The sequence below is a fragment of the Mirounga leonina genome, unplaced genomic scaffold (genome assembly GCF_011800145.1).
Source record: "Mirounga leonina isolate KUSES-001 unplaced genomic scaffold, KU_Mleo_1.0 Mir_94, whole genome shotgun sequence".
In the NCBI taxonomy this organism is placed as follows: domain Eukaryota; kingdom Metazoa; phylum Chordata; class Mammalia; order Carnivora; family Phocidae; genus Mirounga; species Mirounga leonina.
The window spans coordinates 47,234,687-47,256,022 of record NW_023270855.1 but is presented as its reverse complement, the minus strand read 5'-3'; the positions used below and the strand labels follow the sequence as shown (position 1 = coordinate 47,256,022).

The following is a 21,336-nucleotide window of genomic DNA, read 5'->3' as shown; positions in this document are numbered from 1 at the left end:
ATTCTTTTTGATGTCTGTATAGATATGTCTTTTAGCTTTAACAATTACTTTCAAATTTGACAAATAGACAATAGACGTTGTTATTAGAAAAAGTCGTGGGTGACAAGGAACTCCAGGCCCATCCAGACCTGTGGTCTCAATAAAGACAAAGCTTGGTGTGACTGTCACCTTGTTCCTACAGTAACAGAACCCCCTGTGGTCAACCAGCTGAAGGCACGGCGGAAGGAATGATGTGGGAACAGAGAAGGTCCTGTTCCATCCTGGAGCAGCACCATTTCTCGGGCCTGATCACGTCGCCGAGCAAGCCTCTGGTCACACAGGAGTTGCCCTGGGGAGACAAACAGGAGTATTCTCGTCCTTGGAGAGGACACTCCCAGGTATGAGTTGGGACTGGTATCTGAACCATGGGGCCACACGCAGCGTGAGCTCTTACTTTCTGCAGGAGCAGGCCCTGACTTGTTGGAGCTGCAGGGCAGACTACAAAGCCACCTGGTCGCCCAGACAGGGTGGGGCTCCTTCAGGGTCTTAAACCGTAGTGGTGTGGCCCAGGCAACTGAAATGAAAGGATACACCTCGGATGGCACTGGCTCATCTTACAAATATATGACAAAGGTGAGGCTAAACAAAACCGCTCACTTTATCTTGGCTGCTTTGCAGGGCAAAGGGCCCTGGCTTGGGGTCAGACACTCCTGGATTGCAGCCTTGCTCCATGGGCCGAGCGGGACCTTATTCCCATTTCCCTCTAGAATGGGGCTAATATCTCAGGTGCTGATGGTTAAATGAGATGTATGTAATACCAAGTATGCAGATAAAATATCCTGAGAATCCTAAGTGCAAATCAGAACATTCTGCTCCCCTCTGGACTTCCCTTAGCATGTTTCACATACCTCCAAAATAGCACCTATATACCACTTACTTAGTTACAGATCTCTAAATGAAGCCAAGCGTGCTCTGAGGCTTAGGTATTTCAGTTTCCTGTACTTGAAACATATTAAATGTCAGTAAATGATTGAACGAAAGGATTATGAATTAAGAGGATGTGGGCAGTTGTTTTAGCAGAAACTCCTACCCGTCAACTGCTACTGAAGGAAGTTCTGTTGGGACCTGGTTTCTGAGTCACATGGAGGGGGAAACGGGCTCTGGAGGCAGACTTACTGGGTGAGTCCAGGCAAGTGACACCCCCCCCCCCCGGCCCGCCATGAGCCTCATTTTCAGCTGTAAAATAAAGTTAATAAAGCTTAAACAAAGGGATTATAATGATTGTGAGAAACCTCCCCACCCAGTGTGTTGGGCCTGCAGTAGGTCCTCAGTATTAGCTAGTATTCCTCAGAAACAGGCTTCGTAAGCGTAGCTGCTACACCTTCTTGGGTTTTCCATGTTAATTCTGTTCAATAAAGGCATGTCATTAACTGCTGAGTTGTGATTCTAGTTTTATTCTACCATGTCATAAATTTACAAACCACACGTCCTAATTTTTGGCTCCGGAAAAAAATAAAAGGTTGCAGTTTACTCTGATGTGAGAATCAAGTTGGTTTGCTCTCTCTCTCATGTTTTGTTGCTGGGCACGCTGAAAACAGGGTCACTCAGAAAGACCCTTATTGGCAAATTAAGACCAGTCGTGATTCCCTGGAGACCATCGTTTATTTTTGGTAAATGCTATCAATGAATATACACACAGTATCATTCCCACAAAAGTCTATAGCATTTAAGTCTTAAAAACAGGTGACAGTTGAAAAAAATTAACTATTTTCAGTTTCTTGAATAATTTAATGTTCTGTCCCCTTAAGGCTGTGAGACCTTAAGGTATCCGGGCCTGGTTACGTCCCAGCAATAATAAAGGGCCTGTTCTATAATGTATGCCAAATACACAGCCAAATTCAGAAATCCCAAGTGCTTCTTCACTTCAACATACTTGGCTTCTCTCCTTTGTAAAAGGGGTTTGATTTTCCCTGTAACAAATGACTTAAAGTAAGGTGCTTAAAAAGTCCACACTGAGTCTCAAATAGTGAACAAACACTTCAGAAATGCCCTCTGAGCCTCAGTTTCCCCTTCTGTAAAATGAAGGAGTTGGGTTCGAGTTAGTATCGCAGGCAAGACCATACCATGGATGGGTAGACTAATTTGCTACCACAAACCCCAGCAGGGAGGAGGGTGAGGGGAACAGAGCTGCAAATGTGAATGTGGGAGTGGGGCGGGGTGGCGGACCAGGATCAAAGCGGCTGGAAAACTGGCCTTCAGGAGTTCAGTGTCAGCTCTGAACCTTCAAGTCTCAAAAGTATGTCTTTGTCTTTTGATCTGATGATTTGGTCTAATATGATTGTCTCATTCATTCCAGTGTATGTACTTGCTGTAGATTTATGTACAGAATTAAATACCCCATTTATTAATTTATAAACCGTAATAAAACCAGTCATTTCCCCTCACCAGCAGATCTTGCATTGGAAAAGGGAAACAAAATTAATATACAAATTTTAGCAACATCAGAAATTTCATTAAACCTGAAAAGACATGTAAATTCATTTTGGAGTTCAATTATCTGTCCAAGGAATCAGTTACTATAATCACAAAGATAACTACTGTAATATCTTTGTGGTGCAAAATTATCCCCATTTGTTGCTATTCCCCAGTGAGAAAAGTTCAGCTACGGACCATAGAGCCTCTGGTGGAGGCACTCAGCAAGCTCTTTTCCCAGATCCCCTTTGGGATTTCTCCTTCCCGTTTTACACAGCAACTGTCTCAAAACTTGGGACCAAAGTAATTATAAAGCAAATAAACGGCACAGGGACCTGAGGCCAGTGGTGCATAAACTCAGGCCAGAAGGGGACCAGGTGACCACTCCAGGAACAGCCCATTCATAAGCTGACAAAGTAACAAAAACCAGGAGTCAATCATAAGCTATGGTACTTCCTCTGACGGGAAAATGCCTCACTCACCAGGAGGTAAAGGTGACCCACTGTCCCATCTGCTGCTCCCTCCAAGTGCCTATTCAAGAGGTAGGCACGGTGCTGAAGGAGGAAGGCAGACGTCACTGAAGACCCCACCAGCAGAGCCAGTGGTCCTCTCTGTGAGGGCAGGGTCCTCTTGTGATGCTGGGGAAGTTGGAGACCCTCACCTGAACCTCGGCACATGGGCTACCTGCTGGGGCCATGTAATTTTCCTGATTTGATTTATCCAAACCCAAACCACAGTTTGGTGCTCACCCCTTCTCCCCTTCACCAGGACATGATTCAGATCCTAACGCAAACACCACCAGATCAGGTCATGGAATCAAAGTGCTGTGGTCTTGTCTATTACACAACCTACTGAGATGATGTGCTTGATTCACTCGGCCTTCAGCAGCTGGGGCCATTAGAGAGGAGCTCGAAAACGCTTCATCGCTTCCTACTAAGGCTGAAATGTATCAAGACAGGCATCACCAGTAGGGAGCTTTTCTTGTTTTTAAACATTTTAAGAACAAAAAGGGTTTTCAATCCATAAGCCAGCCCTCCCTCATGCGTCCCCCCTACAGGGGACCGAGGCATAAATACAACTACAAAATATTCCCTAGAAAAATGCAAGATCCTCATGAAATGAACATCTCCCCACCAAACATCCTACTAAGTCATCACAGAAGTGGTGAAGACTCATCAGACAAGACAAAAAACAAGTATTACAGAAATAGAGCTCGAAACACTGACATGATTTCCTAATGCTCCTTCTGACAGCCGCGCAGTCACTTCCTCCTCGCTATCCCCAGAGAGGAGAGCCGCCCTGCTCCTCTGGCAAGGGAAGCGAGGGCACAGGAGTGCAACTGCCCTACCTCTGGGTCTGGATATACACCAGCTCTGATGTGCAGGTCAGAGAAGTAGGCTCCAAGAATTCAAGGCTAATTGCAGGAGCTTTTCTCTTTGGGACATTTGCCAGTAACTGCAAATGGCCATGGGGTTGACCGGAAACTTTGTTCTGGTCCATCTTTGTTGTCGGAGATGCTTTTGAGTAACTGGCGCTCCTCTGCTCCATGCCTGCCTCAGCCCGTCGACCTATCTGAGCAGCGGAATGAAAGAGGCTAGTCTGTCGCTCTCAAGCACCACCCTAAAAGTCCCTTCCTTGGCGCCCAGGAAACCCTCTGGCCTGTCGGAGGTCTGCATCCACAGCGATCCGGCCTTTCCGGAGAGTTATCTGGAAATATTATCTGGAAAGCAGAACAGGAACTCTCAAATACATGACTTGGGGAATAAGTCCACAAAGAAAGGTAAAATCCTGGCCAAGATCGCCATACCAACACAGCCCTCAGATGACAGACTCCAGGAAGAAAGGGCCTGGAACGCCGGAGCTCGAGGGCAGTGGTCCTTACCACGGGGCAACGTCCTGCGGCCGCCAGGGGCCTGGGAAGCCCGGGGTCTGCTGATGGTTATGCACTGTCCCCTCGGCCGGGTTGTACATTCACTGGTTGTCAGAAGTTTCTGGTACTGCTAGGGAGTGGGGGGAAGGAGTCACACAATGGTACCGCCCTGCCCTCTAGACTACACGTCATAACGGTTCAAACTGTAGGAATTTGGGTAGCTCTGCCGGCTGTACTGGAAGTGATCTGTCAAGATGTTGTTGCGACCATACTGATAGTCCTCGTGCTGGGGAAAGAGGATGCCATTGTGGGGTTTTTCCAGGGGGCTCCGATGGTGTTCCTTACTGCTCAGGTCCCCCGTGGTGACTGGGAGGAGGTGCTTCCGGGCTTGCTGATTGGCATCGTACTTGGTCTGCAAGGTCAAGAGAGCAGTGAGACAGTTGGCTCCTTCCCTGGGGCCCGTGCACAGGGCAGAGGCGAGCAATTGGCAGCCGAGCAGCCCTTCGAGACCCACTGAAGCATTGACCCAGGCAGGCCTCAGGCATGGCTGGCCCTCCCTGTTAGCCACCCGTGTCTTCGCACTGGACCAAACAGAGCCTTCTCGAGACAGTGAAATCCCTGACAAAGCCTCCATGGACCCAAGAGCCACGAGCCACGGCTGGAGTATGACATGGGAAAAGGAAGGCCGGGCCGGGTAGGGCCACATCACCATAAACCAGTCTGTGACAAAGCTGGAGCTGTGGCCCCAGCCTCTTAGCTCCTGCCGCGGTCCCTTTCTTCTCCCCCCACCACCTCTTGGTGCCTCCCTGGGCCTCGAGGGGACAGCCTCCCCCACCCCAGACTCACTTTGTTGTACAGAAAGACCCCCAGGATGGCTGTCATCATGCCTAGGACGTTGGTGCTGGTGACTGGGTTTTGCAGCATGATCAGGGACACCGTGATGACCATGATTCTCTTGGTGGCATTGGCGACAGAGTAGCTCAGAGGGCTGATGAGGTTGAGGATGCTGAAGGCGATGACATTCTGGGCGAAGTTACAGAAGCCGCTGACAGCCAGGAGCAGAAGCGTCCAGGGCCACTGGGACACATAGGTCTGTAGAGACAGGGAAGCAAGAACAGTGCTGGGGTCACATGCCGGCCCTGGCAGAGGTGGTGCAGGGGCGCAGAGGGGCTGACTGGGGTCAGTGCTGGTGGGGAGCAGACCCAGCTGTGTGATGGGTAGTAACCGGTGCTTGATCCGCAAAACCTCTGACAGCCACGACACGGCACGCGTGGCACAATGCCGATGACAGCTTCATTCCTCCTGAGGATGAGGAGGCTCAAGAGGCGAAGGCAGGGGGCCCAAAGTGGGTAGAGCATGATGTGAACTGAAGCTTCCCTTGTCCCTAACAGCAAGGACTGGGAGCTCTGGGGTTAGCAGAGCAAGGTCTGCTTACTGGACGCTGTCTCAGTCCAGTCGAGCTGCTAGAACAAAATACCACAGCCTGGTGGGGGGGGGGCACTTATAAACAATAGATATTTATTTCTCACAGTTCTGGAAGCTGGGAAGTCCAAGATCAAGGAGACTCAGTGTCTGGTGTGAGCTTCCCGGTTCATAGGCAGGGTCCGCTCACTGTGCCTTCTGTGGTGGAAGGGGTGAGAGAGCTCACTGGGGTCTCCTTTTATAAGGACACCAGTCCTCTTTGACGAGGGCTCCACCCTTAGGGCCTCCCAAAGGCCCCACCTCCTAATACCATCATCAACATAGAAATTTGGGCGGGGGGAGAAACAAAAACATTCTGGAGCAGACATAATGCCTTCTTACAAGATGGGGAGGCCCTGGGGAGGCAGTCCCAGGGGGAGTATGCAAAGAACCTGGTAATACAAGAGCCCCGGGCTAGGGGCCAGAAGCCCTGGGTCTGCCCTGTCACTGGGACACCCCTCCCACCCCCACCCAAGCCACCTGACCTTTCAGATCACACTTTCTTCCCCTATGCAACAGAAGAGACTGAGCCCTGCTGAGCCCGCACAATGCTGCTGCTGGGAGGATCAAAAGGGATCTCTGCTGTGAAACTGCTTTAAAACAACCCCAACCCAAAAGCCAGGAGATGTTATCAAAACTTTAATAACCATCTGACCCTCACCGGAATGAAGCATTCAGATTAAGGGGGCCCAGAAGTTAAGAACCCACAACTAACAGAAATCCTGACCACAGAACACCCACCCCCATCCCCCCGCCCAAGAGCCTGGGTTGATCCCAGAACAGGAAGGAGGCAACAGTCAGGTGGGTGCTGCCCTGGCCAGGCGGCCGGGGATGCCCAGCACTGAACATTTATGGACATCTGTTCAGGGCTGGGTACCAGAAGGCATGCGGCACCACTCCCATGCCTCCCCAGCTCCCACAGTCCCACCTCACTACCAGTCCTGGGGAACCAAGAGGCTGCTTTAGGGCCGGGCTGCCAGGCCAGTGGAACGACCTCAGGAGACAGTACACCAGACACGGACAGCTCCAGTGTCTGTCCTAGTCTGGAGTGCTGGGACAATCCCCGTGGCCCTGCGCTCTGAGGACAGAGCAGCCTCAAGACCCAGTGTGGCTCAGTCGCGGGAGCAAAGCCACAGCTGCTCGGTAGCACCTGCTTTTTGCATCCCAATTCTCAGGCTGCATTGGTATTGGCCACAGGAGGACACAGCCGGGTCCCTTCAGAAAGGTGGCATTTAGTGGCCCTGCCAGGATGGGAGCTGGAAGTCTTCGAATGGCTGCCTGATCCCACCTCCGCCACCCTCTGAGACGGAAGGATCACCAAGTACTCTCAGAGGAGAGCAAGATACACTTAGGTGACCTGCTCAAGGCCACCCTGACTTTTGCCCCTACTTGGGATAACAGCCTCTGTAAGGCTCGTGAGCCCACCAGCATGCTTTTGTGGTGAGCTGGCCTGTCTTCTCAGTCTTTCCCTGAGGTGACCGGTGTGGACTTGGAAGCTATTTTTACGAACCAGCAGCTTGCATAGACATCTATCTTTCAGAAGAGGAACCCAGCCAATCCAGCTTTTTTTTTTTTTTTAAATTGACTTGGAATAAAGTTGTGTTTCTTCCTCACAGTGCATAATTCCATGTGTTTTAACACATGCACTGATTCACGCAGCCAGCACAATCGGGATTCAGAACCGCTCCGTCGTCACCCCAAAACATTCCCCCAGCCTTCTTTGTATGAATCCGCTCCCCCAATCCAAGCAACTACTGATGTGTTCTCCTTCACTCTAGTTTTGCCTTTTTTTTATTCCATTCTATTCTATTTTAGTAGGCTCCACGCCCAGTGTGGAGCTCAATGCAGAGCTTGAACTCACAACCCTGAGATCAAACCTGAGCTGACATCGAGAGTCAGATGCTTAACCAACTGAGCCACCCAGGAGCCCCTAGGCTTGTCTTTTAGAGATTGGCCTACAAGTGAATTGATACAGAATGGAATCTTCTCGGATGGGCTTCTTTCACTCAGCAATAATGCCTCCGCCATCCATCCAAGTTGTCATAAGGAGTAATAGCTGATGACTTCTTTTTATTGCCAAGTAATGTTCCATTGTATGAAGGTACTACAGTTGGGTTTTTTGTTGTTGTTGTTTTGTTTTGTTTTCCACTGACTTGTTGAAGGACACTTGGGTTGTGTCCAGTTTTTGGTGGTCATGAGGCCATGCGTAGAGTTGTTATGAACATTTGTGTATAGGCTTTTGTGGGAACCTGAGTTTCACTTTTCTAAAATTAACACCCAGAAGTGAGATTGCTGGGTCATACGGGTAAGTGTGTTTAACTTCAGAAGAAACTCCCAAATGTTTTCTAGAGTGGTTGTACCATTTTGTATTTGCTCCAACAATATATAAGAATTCTAGCTGTGCCTTATCCTTAACATGATACTGTATTTTTTTTTTTACTGTAGCCATCCTTTTTTTTTTTTTTTTAGATTCTTATTTATTTATTTGACAGAGAGAGACACAGTGAGAAAGGGAACACAAGCAGGGGGAGTGGGAGAGGGAGAAGCAGGCTTCCCGTAGAGCAGGGAGCCCGATGGCGGGGCTCGATCCCAGGACCCTGGAATCATGACCTGAGCCGAAGGCAGACGCCCAACGACTGAGCCACCCAGGCGCCCCTGTAGCCATTCTAATAGGTATGAAGTGGTACCTCATCATGCTTTTGTTCCTTCTAGTGACTAATGATGTTGAACATATTTCACTTGCCTATTTATATACCACCTGGACAAAATGGGAAAAAAGTCTGTTTAAGTCTTTTGCCCCTTTTTAAGTAAGTTGTTTTCTTACTACTGAGTTTTGAGAATTCTTTACATACTCAGAACGCAACTCCTCTATCATTTGTAAATATTTTCTCCCTGTTGGTAGCCTGTCTTTCCTTTCCCTTAGTAGTGTCTTCACAGACCAAAAGTTTTAAATTTTGATGACACTCCATTTACCAATTTTTTCTTTATGGACTTTGCTTTTGGTATAATGTTTAAGAACTAATTCCAAGTCATAAAGATCTTTTTTTTTTTTTTTAAGATTTTATTTATTTATTTGTCAGAGAGAGAGCACAAGCAGCGGGGAGCAGCAGGCTCCCCGCTGAGCAAGGAGCCTGAGGCGGGACTCAATCCCAGGAACCTGGGATCATGACTTGAACCGAAGGCAGACGCCCAACTGACTGAGCCACCCAGGCGTCCCTCTCCTGTTTTTTTGTTTGTTTTTTTCCTAAAGGTTATTATTTTAGCTCTTTAAAAAAATTTTTTTAAGTAGGCTCCACACCCAGCGTGGAGCCCACTGTGGGGCTTGAACTCACAACCCTGCAGATCAAGACCTGAGCTGAGATCCAGAGTCGGATGCTCAACCTACTGAGCCATCCAGGCGACCCTATCATGTTTGCTCTTACATTTAAGTCTAGAATGCACTATGAGTTAAGTTTTGTATAATGTGTGAGGTCTAAGTCAAGGCTCAGATTTCTGCATATCGATGTCTAATTGTTCTAATACCGTTTGTTAAAGAGACTTACCCTTTCTCCTTTGATTGCCTTTGAACCTCTGTCAAAAATCAATTATGCAGATTTGTGTATGTTTAGTTGCACACAATTCTGCTCCACTGATTTCTGTGTCTCTCCCTTCACCAGTATCTGTTCCTTTATGCTAAGTCTTAAAATTAAGTAATGTGATTCCTCCAAGTTTATTCTTTCTCAGACTTATTATGACTGTTCCAGTTTGCTTGTCTATGTAAATTTTCCAATCAGCTTTTCTATGTTAAAAAAATGTAATATGTATCTATCTACACACACACACTCACACACACACGCAGAGGCATACCTTGGCGATATTGCAGGTTTGGTTCCAGACCACTGCAATAAAGGAAATATTGCAATAAAGCAAGTCAAGTGAATTTTTTTGTTTCTCAGTGCATATTTGAGTTATGCTTACACTATACTGTCGTCCATTAAATGCACAATAGCATTATGTCTTAAAAAATGTGCACGCCTTAATTAAATCTACAGAACTTTATTACTCAAAAATGCTAACCATCATCTGAGCTTTCAGCGAGTCATAATCACTGATCACCATGACAAATACAATTATAATTAAGAAGTTTGAAAGGTTTGCGAGAATTACTAAAACACAACACAGAGACACAAAGTAAGCAAATGGTGTTGGAAAAAACGGCACCAATAGATTTCTTTGATGCAGGGTTGGCACAAACCTTCAATTTGTAAAAAAATGTAGTATCTGTGAAGTGTGATAAAGCTAAGCACAATAAAACAAAGTATGCCTGTATAGACTACCATATCTCAATTTTTTTCATCACCTTTTCCAAGGAAAAAAGTAAAAATCAAGCAATTATTTGTAATTAAATTAATGCTAGAGAATAAGATTTTGTTGGTTAGAGAAAATTTTATTTCTTCCTTTCAAATCTATTTCCTTTATTTCTTTTTCTTGTCCTATTGCACTGACCAGGATGGCAAGTATAATGTGGAATAGGCATATTGAGAGTGAACACCCTGAACTTATTCCTGAATTTAGCAGTAAAGCCTCCAGTCTTTCATCATTATGATGTTAGCTATAAATACCTTTGATTAGGTTGAAAGAGTTTCCTTCTATTTCTAGTTTGTTGACTTTTTTTTCATGAATGTTGGATTTTGTTGAATGCCTTTTCTGCATCAGTTGATATATGTGATTTTTCTGTTAGACTGTTACAGATTACATTGACTTTCAAATATTGAATTAGCCTTGCATTCTTGATTTAAGTCCCATTTTGTCGTAGTGTATTATGCTTTTTATACATTGCTAGTATTTTAATTTTATTTTATTTTAAGATTTTATTTAGTTATTTGACAGAGAGAGACACAGTGAGAGCTGGAACACAAGCAGGGGGAGTGGGAGAGGGAGAAGCAGGCTTCCCGCCGAGCAGGGAGCCCAATGCAGAGCTTGATCCCAGGACCCTGGGATCATGACCTGAGCCAAAGGCAGATGCTTAATGACTGAGCCACCCAGGTGCCCCACTAGTATTTTGTTAATGACTTTTGCCTCATTGACTGTGAGGAATACTGGTTTGTTGTATGGCCCAAAGTGTTCCCTTGTCTTCTGTTTTCTTTTTCTTTTTCTTTAAGTAGGTTTTTTTTTTTTTTTTTTAAGATTTTATTTTTTTGACAGAGAGAGAGGGAACACAAGCAGGGGGAGTGGGAGAGGGAGAAGCAGGCTTCCCGTGGAGCAGGGAGCCTGATGTGGGCTTGATCCCAGGACCCTGGGATCATGACTCCAGCAGGTGACTAAGCCACCCAGGTGCCCCTCATCTTCTGTTTTCTAGAGGAGACTGTACAGAATTGGTATTTATTTTTCCTTAAGTGTTTGGTAGAATTTGCCAGTAAAACCGTCTAGGCCTGATGATTTCTTTTTTTTTTTTTTTAAAGATTTTATTTATTTATTTGAGAGAGAGAGAGAGAGAGAGAAAGAGCACAAGAGGGGGGAGCGGGAGAGGGAGAAGCAGACTCCCTGCTGAGCAGGTAGCCCGATGCGGGACTCGATCCCGGGACTCCAGGATCATGACCTGAGCCGAAGGCAGTCGCTTAACCAACTGAGCCACCCAGGCGCCCAGGCCTGATGATTTCTTTTTAGAAGGTTTTGAACTATGAATTCCATTTCCTTAATAGCTATGGGACTACTTAGGTTTATCTATTTCATCTTGGGTGGGTGAGTTTTGGTAGTCTGTGGTTTATGAAGAATTGGTCTATTTCATCTATGTTGTTGAATTTATGTATATAGAGTGGTCAGTAGTGTTCTCATCATTTTAATGTCTGTGAAGTCTATAGTGATATTCCCTCTCTCACTCTTGATATTTGTAACGTCTTCTTCTCCTTCTCCTCCTTTTTTTTGGGGGTGGGGGGTCAGTTTTGCCTCAGTTGAAAATATTTTGTTTCTCTTGAAGCTTCCTCTTTGGCCCGTGGATTATTTAGAAATATGTTGCTTCATTTCCAAATGTTTGGAGATTTTCCTGTTACCTTTCTGTTATTGTGGTCTGAGTATATACTTAGTATGTTTTCCGATCTTTTGTTAAAGTTCGTTTTATGACACAGAACATGGTCTATCTTGGTGAATGTTCCATGAATACTGAAAAAAATGACTATTATGCTATTGTTGGTAGGATGTTCTATAAATGTCAGTGAAATAGATATCCAGTTGGTTGATGATATTCCGTTCTTTATTCTTGCTGATGTTTTATAATTCTGTTGGTTCTGGAGATTCTATATTGCTGGATATAAAATTATGTGTTAATAGTTTCAGTACTCTAAAAATGTTATTTCACCTCTTTCTGGTGTTCATGGTTTCTTTCTTTCTTTTTTTTAAAGATTTTATTTATTTATTTGACAGAGACGCAGTGAGAGAGGGAACACAAGCAGGGGGAGTGGGAAAGGGAGAAGCAGGCCTCCCGCGGAGCAGGGAGCCTGACACGGGGCTCGATCCCAGGACCCCGGGATCATGACCTGAGCCGAAGGCAGACGCTTAATGACTGAGCCACCCAGGCGCCTCTCTTTTTTTTTAATTAAAGATTTATTTATTTCAGAGAGAGAGCAAGCAAGCAGGGGGAGGGGCAGAGAGAGAGAATCCTGAAGCAGACTCCTCACTGAGTGCAGAGCCCAACACAGGACTCAGTCCTAGGACCCTGAGATCACGACCTGAGCCGAAACCAAGCATAGGCTGCCCAGCCTATTGTGCCATCCAGGTGCCCCTGGTGTTCATGGTTTCTAATGAGAAATCCACAGTCATTCAAACTGCTCTTCTCCTATAACTAATGCATCATTTTTCTCTGACTGCTTCCAGATTTTTTGCTCGTTTGTGTTTTAATCTTTTTTCTCTCTGTGGGTCAAACTGGGTAATTTCTCTTGATCTATCTTCAAGTTATTGACTTCCCTCTGTCATCTCCATTCTCCTATTGAGTCCATCCAGTGACTTTTTGTTACTGTTTCTAAATTTACAAAATTTCCATTTGTTTCTATTTTTCATTCTTCCCATTTGTTTCAAGAGTATTCACCCTTACCTCTTTTTTAAAAAAAGTTTTTTAAAGATTTTTATTTATTTGAGAGAGAGTGAGAGCAATCACAAGTAGGGGTAAGGGTAGAGAGAGAAGCAGACTCAATCCCAGGACCCTGGGATCATGACATGAGCCGAAGGCAGACGCTTAACCAACTGAGCCACCCATGCGCCCTCACCCTTACCTCTTGGGACAATATTATAATCGTTGCTTTCAAGTCTTTGTTCAATAATTCCAAAATCTGTGTCATTTAAGTGTTGGCATCTGCTATCTTCTCCTACAAGACTTGAAATATTCACAGTTCTTCATATGCCAAGTAATTTTGGATTATACCCTGGACATTTAGAATATTATGTTGTAAGACTGTAGCTCTTAATTTAAATCCTTTATGGAATGTTGATATTTTGTTGTAGTAGACTCAGTTGGGTTTAGACTACAAGCTTGACCAGCCTTCTGTGGGTTGGGGTTCCACTGTGAGTTCTGTTTTCAAAGACTTTCTGGTGGTATGTGGCTCCATCCTGAGTGTGCACTACCCAGTGGTCAGTCTAGGTTCGTGGCAGTAGTCTACCCCATAGTTCAGTTTCAAAGGCTTGGTATGCTATTAGGATGAGATCCTCATATGTGCAGCCCACGGGTGAGCCTAGGACTTTAGGATGTTTTCTGAGGTCACTTTCCCAAGTTCCTCCCTCTCCATGAGTACCTCGGTACCTGCCATTTCTTAGAGTTCTCCCTTTCAGTCCTCTAATCAGAGAGCTGGGGCTTAATTACCCCCCTCTGCTGTGTCCTTCCTACAACTGCACCTCCACTTGGGACCAAGCAGTGGGCGGATAAAAAGAGAAAAATACTCAGTGGGGACTAATCCCACTCTCTGACCGCAGAGGGAGGTGGCCCTCACTCAGCATCTCAGGTGCTGTGGGACCCTGCTGCCACCACCACCACAGCATTGCCAGGGGCCTGGGACACAAGAGAACCAAGAAACAAAAATTACAGAAATCCCCAACAGGGCATTTCCCCTACTCTGAGTGTCAGGAATCCCCTTTCCCATTCCCTGATCCAGAAGGAGAGGGCTTCTGGCTCTGTCTCACCCAGTGCCCACTTCTGCATTTCGGGCTGCGTCCAGTCCAGGGGGGACACACAGGAGGCAAAAGAGAGGCAAACTGACTGCTGACTCAGCACCACTCCGAAATCTTGTCTTCAACCCCAGCCTGTCCGCTGCCCTTTACTTTCAGGTTCTCAAATAGCTGCTTTACTCATCCTGTCCAAGCTTTAAAACCAGGCCACCTGCTCAGAGTCTAGCGATCCCCGCCCAGCTTCAGCCAGGCCGTCAGCAGAGGGGCTGCGTGTGTGGAGGAACTACCCACTGGAGCCTCTGATTCTTGGTAATGCGGCGCATCATCCTCTAGGAGATGCTCTCCTATCTGACCCTTCCCCCTACCACTACAAAGCACAGGACCAGGAGAGTTTAGCCAAATGACCTGGCATCTGTGTGGGAGACACGGGGCAGAGAGGAGGAGCCCAGAGATGGGCACCCTGCCTTCAGACTGCAGCACCATCCAACAGTGCGTGCTCCTACGACTGCTATCAGAGCGCAGAGGGCCCCATGAAGGTAAAAAGTATCTATGGCCTCAAGAAAGGGAACAGGTTACTAAAGGGATTCCAAAGAAGCTAATCACTAGAATAAAACTAAAAAATGTCCTAAATACAAATAAAAACAAAGTGCCCAGAGCACACCCTGTAGGTACGTATTTGTGTGCATGTATTCATATAGACACCAAGGAGCTGTAACATAGGATGGAATAAGAGAATTGACACCAAAACTATCAGCAATATTCTGCAGTCAGTAAAAAGAATGGGAAAGACCTAAATATAAATATGTTAATAGGGAGTGATCCCCAGAAAATGTCGGAGGGAAAATAGCAAGGTGCTCTTTTCTATCTAAAAAGTTACTTTTTGTGTAAGGAGCAGAAAGGTAGGAATATATACAGATTTGCTTACACTTGCCAAAAAAAACACTGAAACCAAGAGCATAAAAATGACTACCTATCGGGGAGGGACAAGAAAGGGGGGAGGTGACAGGGACTGAAGCCAGACTTTGACAAACTTTCTCATATCATCTGGCTTTGAAATATAAAGGTCTGATAAATTCGGTGTGGAAAAGAAAAGCAATGCCTAAAAATGGAAAATAAATGGAATGAAAAGAACCCAACTGGGCAAGTTGGTGATACAGGCACACTGTGAAAACAATTATTTCCGTTGCCCTTAGAACAGAGCATTCCAGGGGCGCCTGGGTGGCACAGTCACTGAAGCATCCAACTCTGGATTTCAACTCGGGTCATGATCTCAGGGTCCTGGGACCAAGCCCCGAGTCAGGCTCCGCCGGGCTCAGCGTGGAGTCGGCCTGGGATTCTCCGTCTCCCTCTGCCCCTCCCCCTGCTCGTGCTCTCTACCTTCCTCCAAAATTTAAAAAAAAAAGAGAGAACACAGTATTCCAACTGTACATCTTTAGCGGAACATGTCCTAAGGACAAATAGAGCAGCAAAGAAACCTTAAACTTCTCTCAGTATCCTACCCGCACTTGTCCCATGGGGATTCTCACTCTGCAGTGATTATGCGTGTGTTCAGTAGAATCCCGTACATGAATAGTTGGGGTGGGATAAACAAAGAACGAATGTGGCAAGGAACCAAGTGTACTAGAGAAGATATAAATTTAAAAATCACAGCAGTTGTAAGTCCTGTAATGTTAAACTGGCATTGGAATGAATTGGTGTGAACTCTCCCCTCTGCCCCAATAGGACTTTCCTAGCTTGTCACCGCAAAGACTCAGAAGCAAGGCCGACCCCACAGCAGTGAGCACACACGGCGCTCAGGCTGTGTCTCCGGACAGCACTCTCTATTAAAAGCAACCCGAGTTTCTGAAAGAGTGGATGACTACAGGTCTGGAACAGGAGAGGCGCAAGATAAGAAAGAACATCCTGCTGGACCAAAAGCTACCGAAGGCTGACCTGTGCTGTCGAAAAGACAGGGAGCCAATGGGAAGGACGCCATTGACCTGGACAGGATAATTTGAATATGAAAAGAGTAAGATATGCAACTGACACAGGAGTCCACAATGATATTGGAAAAAAAAAAAATAGAAGGACCCTCCTTCACCCTTCCCCCTCCACAAACCAAACCCCCCCCCGACAACTCACTAGTTAACATTTGCAGTAAGCTAGAACTTCTCTCTGAAAATTGGTAATTGAAAAAAAAAGAGAAGCACTGAACTTTCATATACTTCAAGGTAACAAATGAGTCCTGATCGATGCTGGAAAGTTCTTTGCAGAAAACTTACAGTTGATCAATACAGAAAGGAAGCAAGAACAGAGCCAGTCTCCCCAACTGGAGCCTGGAGATAATGTGCACTATGCCTACAGGTGGTGCTGAGGATCGAAGACCGAGGTCAAGAACTCCATCAGGCCTCACTGAGCCCTGATATACATTTACTCCCCTCTCTGTAACTCAGGCTTGGAAAAACCACACGCACCTTCTCCTTATCACTGTCACACTGCGTGTGAGTTTCTAGTGCGTTGTCTGGAGGCTGGCCCTGCAGGTGGTGGGAAGATTCTCTTTCCTGTGCTCGGAGAGCCAAGGATCCCTCCACAGTAACGGGAGTATGGGCGGAGAGGACACCGAGAAAGGGATCCAGCAACGCAAGCGCAGCGTGGACAAGTCGAAGTGAGACCTGAACCAGACTATCAGGACAGGAGTCGCCCACGCTGGCATTTCTCAGCAGCTGTCGACACCTGAGACCTAGCCTGCTGGAGGAGGAAATGCAAAGGAAGCCGACTTCCTTGACTGCATGAGAAATGAGTCATGACAAAGCTGAGTGTTAAAGGGCTGGCTGCGAGGGGCCCCAGATGTCCCAAAGTCAACACAGGTGTAACTCCCCGACAAAGCAACCAATCTGGAACTAATCAAGACAAGGGTGTGTTCACCGCGCTGGCCAACTCACCAGGTCGCTGCTGACTAGGAAAGCTGAAAGGTCCACCAGGACCCACGTGGGGATCATAAAAAAGACAGCGTGGCAGCCCAAGATGTTCAGGAGCCGGAGATGGTGGATCCGTGAATCTCTCAATACCTAAAGAAAGAAAAACCTTCTTAACGGCCAGTTGAAACTCTTAAGTGGCAAGAAGGGCTCCAGTTATCCAGGTCCCAAACACAGTGACTGTACATGAGCCCTGACATCCGATCTTGACCACCAAACCTACAAGTGCACCTGCAATGAGACAAAAATGCCCCAGACAAATAATGAAGGACTGAGAAATGAAAAAACCCAGCAACACTCAGTCCTGGTGAAGCTGCAGTGAAACAGGCACTCTGAAATCCCGCTGGTTTACGTCTACATTGGCATACAGCTGTTCGAGAATACAACCAGGCCAAGTGTATCAGGAGCCGTAAGTATCTCATACACTCCGACCCAAGAACGGTAAGCCTATGTAGGGAAATAACTTGACAGACAGGAAAACATTATGCACAGAGATGTTCATTACTGCATTACTTATTTTTTTTTTTGAAAGATTTTATTTATCTGAGAGACAGGGTGAGAGAGAGAAAAGGAGGAGTGGGAGGGGCAGAGAGAGAGGGAGAAGCAGACTTCCCGCGGAGCAGGGAGCCCAGATGCGGGGCTCGATCCCAGGACTCGGGGATCATGACCCGAGCCGAAGGCAGACGCTTCACCGACTGAGCCACCCAGGCGCCTGCCCCCCTACGCCCCGTTACTGCATTACGTATGAGGAAGAGTTGGAAACAGTCTGCACTGCAGTAGGGAAACTGACTGCATTGACTGTGGTGTCAGAAAAAGAGTGTGTGTTACAGGATTTAGAGGAGTATTTTTTAAAGATATGGGAGAATGTTATAAATAGTAAATGAACAAAGCAAAATTTTGAAATGTATAATATTACAACTCTAGAAACTGTGCGAAAAAGACCCCTAACATTAATAGCAGTTCTCTTTAAGGGACACTACTGTGACTTTACTCAGCACGGGACCACCTGGGCAGGGGGCCGGTCTCTACTATTACTCATCTCCTGCACCCACCCTGGTGCCTGAAAACATAGTAGATGCTCAGGAAGTTTTCTGATTTTGGGGGGAGGGGGGCCTTTCTCTATTTTTTCACACTGAGCATATGCTAATTTTATAATAGGAAACAAACTCTTGAAAAAAATGAAACAACAAATACAAAACCAGTAGAAGGGCACCATGATTTTTTTCTCGTTCCAACACCACAGAAATCCCTATTGACCACTCTCTCATCCGTGCCACCCCCCAATCAGACATTTCCCAGATGGTGCCCAAATACCTTTTTGGAGAAAATATTCTGAAGCGAGAAGCACAGTGTGGCAGCGAGGGCACTGATGAGCCCCCACATGTCGAAGGACAGCTCGGTGACGGTGGCCAGCAGGACGCCGCTGATGATGGGGATGAGTGACAGGTACACCTGTGGGAGGAGGGCAGGAGGGGCTGAGGGCCGGAGTTGAGCCAGGCTGCCCGACACAGATGCGTGGAGGAAAGCCTCGGCTGTTCTCCCCTCCCTCAGCAAAGGGACCCCACCTACCCCCTGGTCAACAGTGTTAGCTGTGGCAGCGATGCTGGAGGGGCGCAGGGGGTGGGGCAGACGGGGCAGCGTCCCTGGGGGCAGGGCTGTGTCACTGTGCGCAGCCCCACTCCCTTCACAGTCACTTCTCAGGGCCACAAACGGGGGCTGGCCCTAACAGCTCCATCCAGCTGCTGCCACCAACACACCAAAGTCTAAAACCCCGATCGTCCGAGAGGCTGGCCAGGGCCGGTCTCTTCCAACAGGCAGTTACCCTTGGCTGGGACACTCCCTCTATGCCTTTTCTGGCTAGAGACCTCCTTCCCCTCTCAGGTCTCAGTTCACAGACCAGGAGAACTTTCATCTCTCCCCGCAAGACCCCATCAGGTCCCTGTGCTGTGTGTTCTGGGGCGGTGTTCTCCACCCACTAAAAGGGCCCATCTGCGTCCCTGTGCTCTTTTAGCGCAGGTCCTTGTTCACTGCTCTGTCCTGTGGCGGTGCACTGGCTGAAGGAAGAGTAGTGCCGTGACAAGAGGCTTTCTAGAAGGTCCAAGCGTTCCAGGGCCTAGCGTATGCAATGGTTCCTGAGCTCGGGCGGCTAAATGGCTCCAAACTTCCAGAGAAATAGGATCCATTTTTGACATCTAGCTTTTCTGACTCCCAGCTCACCCTCCTCCTACAAAGGACACTTGAAAGCACTGCAGAAATTTTAGGAGGGGTTGGCGAGGCTTCTCATCCAACCCTGGAGGAAAAAGCAAGGGCTCTGGACTGGAGAGGGGGGGCTCAATTCTAGCTCCCCCACCACTGGCTGTGGGCCTCAGGCACTTGACTTACCCCTTATGTCCCATTTCTTCGGCTGAGATCAAGAATGACAATTACCTACCTGCCTTATCTGTCTCATAGGGTGGGTCCATACATATTCTGCCTTTATCATTAGTCTTTGCCTAGGCCATTCCTCAGTCCCTCCTCACTAAGGTGCCAGCTCCTTGCCCAAGCGGGGTACAATGTCCTATACAACGGGGAAACCTGATAAACATGATGTGATATCGAGTGATGAAGCTGCACACCTCCGGGGCAACTCCGACCCAGGGAGACAAGTCGCACCTGACATCGCCCTGAGGGTGGGCTACAGAGCACACCCAGGTCTTGCAGAGAAAAAGACAGACTGAAACAAAAAATCAGCCAGAGGTGGCCCAATTTCCATAAGCCGATCCAGGGCAACGCCACTCTGGGTTACATAAAATACAGGATGCCAGAAACTAAGCACGTAAAAAAGAAGTGCTCTGTCCAGCATGAAATGGATTCCAGCTGGGACAACAGCAGTCCCACTTCCACTTAAGGACACGGAGCAAGGCTGTCTCTGGCTGAAGCCACAGCTTCTCTCGCCCCAAGCCAGGAAATACCCTGGCTTGGCATCTTGAACAGACTCTGGATTGTGCCCAAAGCATCTTCCTTATGCAGTCCTAGGCTCTGAGCGTTGCTTTTACTTCCATTCCCAGACACAATTCCTGGTGGTTTTTATTTCGAAGACTTTGCTGGATTTTGCCAAAATCAGACTGTTTTGACTGGCAATCTCACTTCTGACCCCAAAAGTCCCCAACCTGACCGCTGTCACTTGCAAAGAAGTGAAACTTTGTCAGAGTTCCAGCAAGGCGTCAGATGTTCTATCCCTAGTCCCCCTGGAGGGGCACGTGGTGCCTGGTCATGATGGGACCAAGTCATTGCCTATCAGCAACCACACGCAGGGAATCAAAACATGAAGGCAAGTTGGACCTGAGAGGGACAGGAGCATACCTGAGACCACAGACCAGAAGCAACTCAGGGACACACACCAGTGCCTCCAAAGCGATTACAGAACATTAGCAATAAAAGGCCACCAGAAGCCTCTAAGCTGACTTCCTGATTTGAGAGGAAGCCAGGAGCCTGGACCACGTCACCAGCTGGGCACCAGCCAGGAAGCCCTTGGGGCCCCCACCTGCCCAGAACCCTCCTGGGTTACCTTGGTGCTCTGCTTCTCCTTCATGATGATCCGGGACAGGAGAACCACCCAGATGGGCATGGTGGCCTTGACTGTAAAGAGAGGCAAGGGGCTCTCAGGGAGCCGCCCCCGTCCCCGAACCCACCCTGGGACCCTGTCCCAACTCCACTAGTGCGATGGGAGGGCTTGGCAGCCCTTCCATCCTCCTCAGCCCTTCTGCGGGGCTTCCCCTCAACCCAACAGTTGTGATTCGCCCTGCTCAGCTCCCAGCCCTCTTTTTCAGCCACTTCCCTCCCCAAAACCCTTGTGCGCGTCCCCCCCCCCCCCCCCCCCCCCCCCCCGCTAAAAGCCTTGTTGGCCCCCAGCGCCTTCCTGACAGAAGTTGACTTCTCAGGCCGTCGGGCCGCAACCCGGCCAGCGTACTCCTATCCAAGCGCCGAAACCCCGGGTGGCGCGTCCGGGCCGCCGCCCCCCAGGCCGGCCGCGACACCCACCGGTGTGCGCGTAGGACACTGGCACCTTCCAGATGCTGACGTGCGCTGACACGGACGCGAAGTACTTGCCGAACGCGAGTGGCAGCACGTAGCGCGGGTAGAAGCGCGGCGGCAGCAGCGGGCCGGGAGACGGATGCGGCCCGAGCCCAGGGCCCGAGACTGGGGGCGCGGGGGGCACGCGCCAGGCGCGCAGCAGCGGCGGGAGCCCCGCGCACAGCGCCAGGATGTGGCACAGAGACACGGTCACGGGGAACGGGAAGGCGCTCAGGATCACCTTGTTGACCACGTTACCACCCGCGCTCAGCGCGTACCACAGCAGGCACAGCGCTGCCACCCGCGCGCCCTCGCGCGCCCCGCCGCCGCCGCCCGCCGCTCCCGGGCCCCCCGCGCCCGCACCCACCGCCGCCGCCGCCGCCATCCTGCCCGAGCGGCCACCTCTTCCCGCCCGTC

General features: G+C 48.3%; 1 protein-coding gene across 1 annotated transcript; it reads right to left on the bottom strand.

Moving 5' to 3' along the window:
- Positions 1–1,622: 1,622 nt before the first annotated feature.
- Positions 1,623–21,304, bottom strand: SLC35E1 (solute carrier family 35 member E1). Its single transcript, XM_034997941.1, has 6 exons — positions 20,887–21,304; positions 20,414–20,484; positions 18,181–18,318; positions 16,834–16,959; positions 5,168–5,413; positions 1,623–4,733 (listed from the first exon to the last, which is right to left on the bottom strand). Exons 1-6 carry the CDS (start codon positions 21,302–21,304, stop codon positions 4,503–4,505), a joined length of 1,230 nt encoding a protein of 409 aa, XP_034853832.1. The 3' UTR covers positions 1,623–4,502.
- Between the last annotated feature and the right edge of the window lie 32 nt (positions 21,305–21,336).

What these genes read in the sequence shown, in the direction of transcription:
- SLC35E1 (XM_034997941.1), bottom strand. Translation starts at nt 21,304, where the DNA reads ATGGCGGCGGCGGCGGCGGTGGGTGCGGGCGCGGGGGGCCCGGGAGCG. An exon ending in AGTGTCCTACGCGCACACCG is followed by an intron (nt 20,485 to 20,886) that starts GTGGGTGTCGCG and finishes CTCTCTTTACAG; the next exon opens with TCAAGGCCACCATGCCCATC. An exon ending in AGAATATTTTCTCCAAAAAG is followed by an intron (nt 16,960 to 18,180) that starts GTATTTGGGCAC and finishes TTCTTTCTTTAG; the next exon opens with GTATTGAGAGATTCACGGAT.